The sequence below is a fragment of the Agelaius tricolor genome, unplaced genomic scaffold (assembly GCF_023055355.1).
Source record: "Agelaius tricolor isolate 1412-34295 unplaced genomic scaffold, bAgeTri1.0.p SCAF_2, whole genome shotgun sequence".
NCBI classification, from domain to species: Eukaryota; Metazoa; Chordata; class Aves; order Passeriformes; family Icteridae; genus Agelaius; species Agelaius tricolor.
In genome coordinates, this window is record NW_027269262.1 from 49,975,414 (window position 1) to 49,983,214 (window position 7,801).

General features: G+C 44.1%; 1 protein-coding gene across 2 annotated transcripts in view; it reads right to left on the reverse strand.

Annotated features, from left to right (window-relative positions):
* Positions 1–7,280, reverse strand: part of SS18 (SS18 subunit of BAF chromatin remodeling complex) — a 42,757-nt gene extending 35,477 nt beyond the window's left edge. Inside the window, exons 1-3 of one of the 2 annotated variants that reach the window (XM_071418518.1) lie at positions 7,059–7,280; positions 3,482–3,558; positions 2,157–2,241 (exon numbers count right to left, since the gene is read on the reverse strand). In XM_071418518.1, coding sequence (XP_071274619.1) covers positions 2,157–2,241; positions 3,482–3,558; positions 7,059–7,127 — 231 coding nt within the window. In that variant the 5' untranslated portion in view covers positions 7,128–7,280. The remainder of the gene's footprint in view (positions 1–2,156; positions 2,242–3,481; positions 3,559–7,058) is intronic. The other variant, XM_071418512.1, reaches the window with a different exon arrangement.
* Positions 7,281–7,801: the final 521 nt, after the last annotated feature.

Sequence of the window (7,801 nt, forward strand, 5' to 3'; positions counted from 1 at the left end):
CGTAACTATTACTTTTTATGAAATGCTTTAAAAGTTGTGAAATTTCTTGAGAGCTTATTTACCTGATTAAAACAATAACAGGATAAAACCTAAACAAAAAAGAAAATTTAGTCTGCCGGGGGGAACAATCTTCCAGAAATGAATAGATGAGACACAACCCAACTTGAGAAGGTATCCAAACTCAAGGTCTCCTAACTTCTATGGAAAGAAACTGCAATAGCAGTAGCATAAAACTGATATATTTTAGTATTAAAAATAGTAGATGTCTACACACACACTGTATCCTGCTCTGTATTTACTGTTGCCATCCACACCTCGAAGACTGATCAACTGCTGATACATAAGCATGGTGAAGAGAATCATACTACCTCCAAGTCAGCATGAGCCTCATCAGCTCCTACATGGAAAGCCAGTGGAGGAAAAGACCCTGAAGTAGTTCATCTTGCATTGAAAAAAGAAAGAAAACATGATATCTCACATGTGCCCAAATTCTGTTAGCTAAAATTGCTAGATATATACTAGCAAGACAGAAAGAATTTAAAGAATATTTTCCCATATACCCCAACAAAAATAATCTTGTCTGATTATGCTACATTTTGGGACAATCTTCAAATATCATAGGTCAGAGCATCTACATTTAGATAAGACTGATGATCGAAATTTCATTTAGTATTTTTGAAAGAAAACCCAGAGAAACACAAGAACGTTTATTCCCTTCCTCACCTGTCCAAAAGAGACTTTCTCTACCCACTCAAACACACACACTATGCTATTTTTCTCAGTATCATGGAATATTCCTGTCATTGAAGAACAGAAACACACTTCTGTCCAGATCTGCAAAAGCCTTTCCCAGCCCTATCTTCATTTTCTTTTAGGAAGAGAATGTCATCACATTCAACTTTAACAACAGGGCTGTCCACCAGGGACTAGGATAAGGTCAAATTCATTTCCAGTTGTCATCAGAAGCAGGATATGAATTAAGCCTCCAAAAACATATTAGTTGAGGAACATACACAACCCTCTTAAAGGGTTCTTTCCCTCCCCTTCAGCTACAAGCATGGATTTATAAAAGAGAAACCTCTACAGGCACAACAGGTTGGACATAATAAAGCAGTGTTTCTATAGTCCTCTAGGTACCAACTTGAAAGGATGCTTCGCCACTAGCAATGATTGGAGAACACTTCTCCAGAGACCAAAGAAAAAGTAATTCAATTTCAGTTGGTGAAAACTAGTATCTAGGAATGGCTGTTTTATAGATATTCTTTTTAGCTTCATTTTGCAGAAATGAATCAAGACTATATTAATTCAAGAAAAGTCTTACTACTAAAAAACAAAGAACTTCCTTGTGTTACTCACAATGAACTCCCCAAGCTTTCTGATTAGCACAAAAAGCAAACAGACAGCAAGCTATGCTGCTGTTTCTTTTCTTACTGCTGTATAAACAATGAAAAGGGGGAAAAAATTAAGGCATCATGTAAAATACAGAGTTCAGGAATACAGATTCAGAAAAAATTCAGGCTAAAAAAGATAGCAAGTAATATCCAAGACACGTAAAGTGATGCAGCATTTCAAGGGCCTCTGGGCCCTTACTTCTTTTGTATTATCATAATCCACCTTAAAACAAGGATGTTTTCCAATAAAGGAGAAAGGCAAAGAATTTGAGAATCATCTAGAAGGTAGAAAAGCAGAAAAAAATTTACCCAGCCTCATTCCACTGGGGCAAGAGAATGGATTATATTCCAGTGAAAAATAAAAAGACAAAAAATCCCATTCCCTCACCTTTCCCTAATCTAAGAGGAAAAAGAGTACTGCAGTAGGAGTTGACTAGGAACCATACCACTACAGTTCTCAGCTGAGGGTGAAAAACAAAAGAGGAAAAAAAAAATCTGTCCTTGAAGTAGACCAGATATCTAAATCACAGTAAGAGTCTACATTTAAACAAGTCAGATTTTAAGCAAACCTAAGCAGTGAGATTACTCCAAATACAGCATAAAGAGCATCATGTATTTACGGCACAGTAAATCAGAGGCCAAGTGTTTGGTCATTATCTCAAACATTTGTTTGGTTGGTTTTTGGTTTGGGTGGGTTTTTTTTTTTTTTACCTTCGGGAATCCAAATGAAATATATTCCCTACTTTTACACTATTTAGTACTTACTGCTGGTAGTAGAGACTGCATGTTCTGGTTGGAGTCAGCTATAGTGGCTAGGTAAACCAAGTTTGTATGCAGCATCTGCTGGTATCTATCAAAATAAACAAAGCAAAACAAATCTTAATTCATAAATACAGTTAACATGAGAATTTAGAAAAGAAAAAAGAAAGCTACTTATGCAAAACATGACTCAGGAGACTTACAAGAGTACCATTGCTAGGAATCTTAAGCCTTTTCCCTCACACTTCTCTATTATCCGATCTTTCCCAATGTCTCCATCATATCTGTATCTAACTGTACTACTGTCCTGCTATGAAAAAAATCTAAAGCTGGGTGACACTGTTCTCACTTATTTCACTTCCTGCCTTAAACTAAATCACCAGAATACATACAGGGAGTGTGTTTGTGTCTGATGTAATTTCCATCACAAACACTAGAGCTGTTTATTATGTCCCCATATTCAAGATATCATAGGTTTACATGACTACATTTCATCAGGACCATGAGATTTGGAAGTTTGCTATGGAATAATTTTTCTGCTAGAGAACCACAGTCCTGATTCTCAGTATTTAGCCCACAGTCACAAAAACAACCTTGAAAGCTGGAGCAGATGACAAGAACATAACTACAGGCTTGCAAACAAAAGTAGTCCCTTAAACCAAAAGCACCCATTGTTTATGATCCCACTCCTATTCCCATATTACCAGTTCTCTTGGCAAGGGAGTAGGACATCCTATCTGTCCATATTTGTAGGATTACATGGGTGCCATCATCACTTCATGCCAGAAAAGAGTAATAGGAAAATAAATTTCCTTAACAATTCACTCCTTCTATAGTTCTCTCAGATTACTCTCCAAAGACCCCACTAGACAGCAAATCTATGACAGATATTTTAGCAAGCCAAACTTCTCCAACAAGCCTGTTTGTTCTTGGGCATGTGAAAAGCAGGTAGTTTTCAAACATGCCATCAGGAAGCAGAAAGGTCCATTCTCCTACATGACTTTGAGAATTTTTCAAACAAAACTACCTCTTTCCAACAATGTAATTACAATACAGAAGAAAAAGATCTATGTTAGACAGTCCTTATTTTTATGAGCATCATCATCATGACATCAACTTGCAGTAGGCAAGTTGCAACATTTCAGTGACAGAAGTTATACTCGTAGAGCAAATAAAACCCACCCACCCCCCACAAGAATTTCAAGTGTAGTATCTATAGCAATGCTTTTCTTCACAGCACAGCTGTCCTGTAAGGGAAGCTAAACAAATCAAGAATGATGGTCTAGATGGAAATTCACCCAGTCCACAGTAGGTATAGATTAAGGTCTTACTGAGAGCATTCAGAAGTCTTTCCCTTGTTCTGATAGTCCATTATACACTGGATAAGATGGTTGTTTTCATCCAACATCTGGAACAATAAAGAAAAAGTTTGAAGTAAATTCCATGTTCTTTTTTGGAAAGAAACTGAAGATAAGTTTGAGTCTTGAGTAATGCTCCTCTTCTTAGTTTTAAAAAACAACAAAAAATGTTGTTATCCATAAAGTTCTACTTCACCACTTATTTGCAGAACACTGGTTTGCTCCCATTTCCCCCCTCTGATCAGTTTTACAGGTTTTGGCTTAAGGAATTCACAGTGCTACCATCAGAAGCCACATTCGTGAAGCAGCCTGTTCAAAGACCTGTGCTGATTCTGCACTAAGTTCTTAGAAAGTTTTAAGTTTTCTGCATTCCTTCGTTTGATTTTTAACAAGAAATTCACTTAAAAGTCTATGCCCCAAGTTTCCCTTCTCCTTCTAAAGCCTGCAACTGCTTATAAATTTAATTTTAAAAGACACTGAAATTGTTATTGGTGAAACTGGGCTGACCAGATTTGTTCAAAGTAAATGCACTGGAAAGCCAGGCAATATTTACATGAAGAATCTCTAACTAAGCTGCATTTTATAAATATTTGGTATAATGGCACATTATGGTTTAGGAATGGTATTGCCCAATTTAGTATTCCCATTGAACACTCCAAACCACACATCCTTCTCCCCTCTGGTAGGGTAGAGGGGAGAACTGGAGGTACAAAAGGATCACCAACTGAGATGGCAAAAATTTACTGGAAATACCACTGAGATAAGAAGCAAACAATAACAGCAAAACTACTACTAATAGAGGGTACAAGAGGGGAAATGATTCACATGCAAGTGCTCATCACACAGAGCCCCCAACAGTACCTGACAACACCACAATACGTGACCCCTTCCCCAAGCCTGGAAAATGGAGCGAGGTGCTACAGAATAACCTCCAGGTCCATGCCATGAGACTTCCTGGCTAGTGCAGGAATTAATCCTGTGGTGGCCAGAATCAGGACAAATGCACACAATAAATCTATCATACTTTAGCAGTGTCCATGAAAATGAACACCTGCTAATTCATTTTCTCACCAAAAAAGGGTAGTTCTAAAAAATCATGGGAAATGGACAATTTCACAACTTTCTACAAAAATTTCATGAAGTCAGAGTGTTCCAAGCTCTGTGAACAGGGAAAAAAAACACACAACCTGGTATCCTGGAGTGCATGTGGCCCACACTCATCTTTCTAGCTCATGCTCCGCACTCTGATCAGGCAAGATTCAGCAGAACCATGGCTAATCTGAGCCACCAGCCAAGTTATCCAAGTGAACTTACAGAAATGGAACATTTACTGCCAAATGCAAAATTTTGCATCAATTTACTCCTTTGCTTTCTCTCACTGAAAGGCTGGTTTACATCCCTTTACCCAGCTGCTGAATTTCACAAAACAAGCAGAATCTTAAGACATCCCACAGATTTTCTCCTTCTTCCAAACACGGTTGAAACTAGCCATGACTAGAGTCATTCTTCCACAAGGAAGGGCCAACATCATTCCACAACCTTTATTTTCCTAACAAATTCTACAGGGAGGGAAAAAAAAAAAAAAAAGAAGAAGTAGTGACACTTTTTTCTGCACCTAATCCATCTCTACTATGAAAAAGAGGATGGAGTCAGAAACCTTAGGCAGTTCATTCAGGACTTCTATCCAGTAAGAACAAGCCAGTCAGCCAAGTTTTCTCAATCTTTAAACAGTAATTCACCAGAATGGACTAGAAAAATCCCAGTGCAAGTATTTTGCCTGAAACTGCTGGATCTGGAAACACATGCATTAAGCACTAAACACAGACATAACTGCAGTATTTTCAGCTACTATGTGAACCTCGGAAAACAGGCAAAGCTACAACTGCACTCTCTGAAGAGGATCACAAACCCACTGCAACACTGACACATAGCACATGTATTTACTTCAAGTTTTACAAGAAACACAGTGGCCATATTCATCAGAAAAAGGGAAAAAGGAGATAATACCTTTGATACCAAAGTCTAATAGAACACTTGCAAAGGAAGCTGTGAATCAAGGCTCTCCTCAGACTACCTCCCACAGTCCTGAGGGAAGCAGCAGATTCTTAAGGCTTAGCAGACAAGCAGACCTTCAAACTACCCATTAGATAGTTGCATTCTTCACTATAACCATGTAAGCTAGACCTCTTGGGGAGGAAAGGACCGGAGGGGGCAGGAGTGCTAGGGCTAAGAGGAAAAGGAACAAGAAAGAATATAACTGTATCCTAGGAGGGGCTGCAGACAACTGTTTTTTACAAGTTTAACTGAGTGTTTGCTGATAGAAAATTGGGATAGTTATAAACGCCTACCATTGAAAGAGAATTTAGTTTCTAGCTGGATGAAAATACCCTCAGGACTTCTGACAACTCAGGTACATTACAAAAATTCTTCAACTTTAACACTGGGGTTTTGCCAGCACACCACCATCGAACTAATGGTTTGACTACAGACCCAGGAGAACTTTATCTTCTGTATTCTCCATGGGCACCTCGGCATCCTGAAGTCTCTACTGACTACCCCTGTGCAGCTTCCCACCCAGTGGATATGTATTTTTCATCTACAGTTCCCAAGCACTGACTTCTCCTACAGTACCCTGGAGCTTCCCATTACAACTCTAGGTTCTTCTTTGAGGTCCGTATTGGGGCAACACCTGCTTTGTAGAGGTTCTAATTCTTTACTAAATCAGAGGCTCTATTTACCTAAAGGACTCCTCCACATGAGGAGCTGGTACCAATCTGAAATCTGTTTGATCCACGGCCACCCACACCAATGATGGTACGAGTCTCAAGTTTCTAAATATCACACAGTTACCAGTGAACTTGAACATGCTCCTCTGTTGCTGCTGTGCATTATTATTAATCCTGTATGTGCTTTTCTTTGATCGCTTTAGCGAGTTAACTTGCTCCCTCCCACACAAGCTTAGGTGGAGTCGTCCGGAGGCGCTGTCATTGGCTCCGAACGAGATAGCCTTCTTCAATCACACCTAAGGCTTACTGGGAGGCAGCCTTAACTACCAGGTCGACCAAGTTTGGGAACTGGAGCCGCCGCCTACCCCGCAGCGCCCAGAGTCAGGCAGAGGGGTCTGGAACACCCGGGCTGCGGTCCCGCTGTCAGAGCCCCCCCCCCGCAGGAAGGACTTACTCCACTCCTCCACTTTCAGGCCGAGTCCTCTCGGCTTAATTCAGGCCCGCGGGGGCGATCGGGGCAGCCCGAGTGGAGGAAAAAAAATGAGGGCTGGAGGCGCCCGGGGACATCGCCGCCTCCGCCCGGCGCCTCTCGCCGGCCCCGGGACCCTCCAACAAGTGTCCAAACGCAGGGAGAGGGGCAGCGCCCCGCCGGGGCCGAGCCCCGGGCGCAGCGAGTGCGGCCCAGCCGCCTCCCTTCCCCGCCGGGGCCTCGGCGCTCCGGGCCTGAGCCGCTGCCGCCGCCCCCGTTCCCCGCGCGGCAGGAAGCGGCAGCTGCAGCCCCCGGGGCCGCCCGGGCCGGGCCCTCCTCTTCGCGCCCTCCTCACCTTCTGGATGGCGGCCGGCGTGATCTCGCCCTTGCCCCGCTGCCTCGGGGCCGCGAACGCCACCGACATGTCTGGCGGGTGCCGGGAGCCTCCGCGTCCGCTCCCGCCCGTTCGCGCGCGCGCCCCGCGGACCCAGCAGCGGCGGCGATCCGGGAAGAACGCGGCGCGCGGGGGGGCGGGGGCGCGCGCCCGGTGGGACGGCCCATCCCCATCCCGCCGGAGGAAGGGGTTAAGGAGGACCGGCGGCTCCTCCCTGCTTTTCCCCCTGGCGAGGGGGCGCCTCGATGAGACCGTGGCCGCTCCGTACGGCCCGGCCAGAACACCTGGATCGAGAGCCGACCCTGAGCCGCTTCGAAAGTGATCCCCCCCACACAGCCTTGTCACGCGCCTTTCTTGTCTATCCCTTTCCCTCCGCCGCCTTGGTACGTTCCTGCCCGACGAGCCTCATAACAGGGAAGTGGTACGGTCGACTGGGAGGGGGGTCACGGTGCTGTGGCGCGCACGTTGCAGGGGACATGCTCGGGCTGTGCCGGGCGGCAGTCTCCACTCCCCCCTCTGCCCGGCGCCGCAGTTGGTTGCACCCGGGGAGCCCGCTCTGGCGGCAGCGCGGGGCGGGGCGGGACGGGACGGGACGGGACGTGCTGAAGGGAGAAACTTGGAGGTGGAGGGGACGTGGTTTGGATCGTCTCTCATGAGGAGAGACTGCGGAAACTGACCCTTTTAGTCTAAAGAATAGACGATTC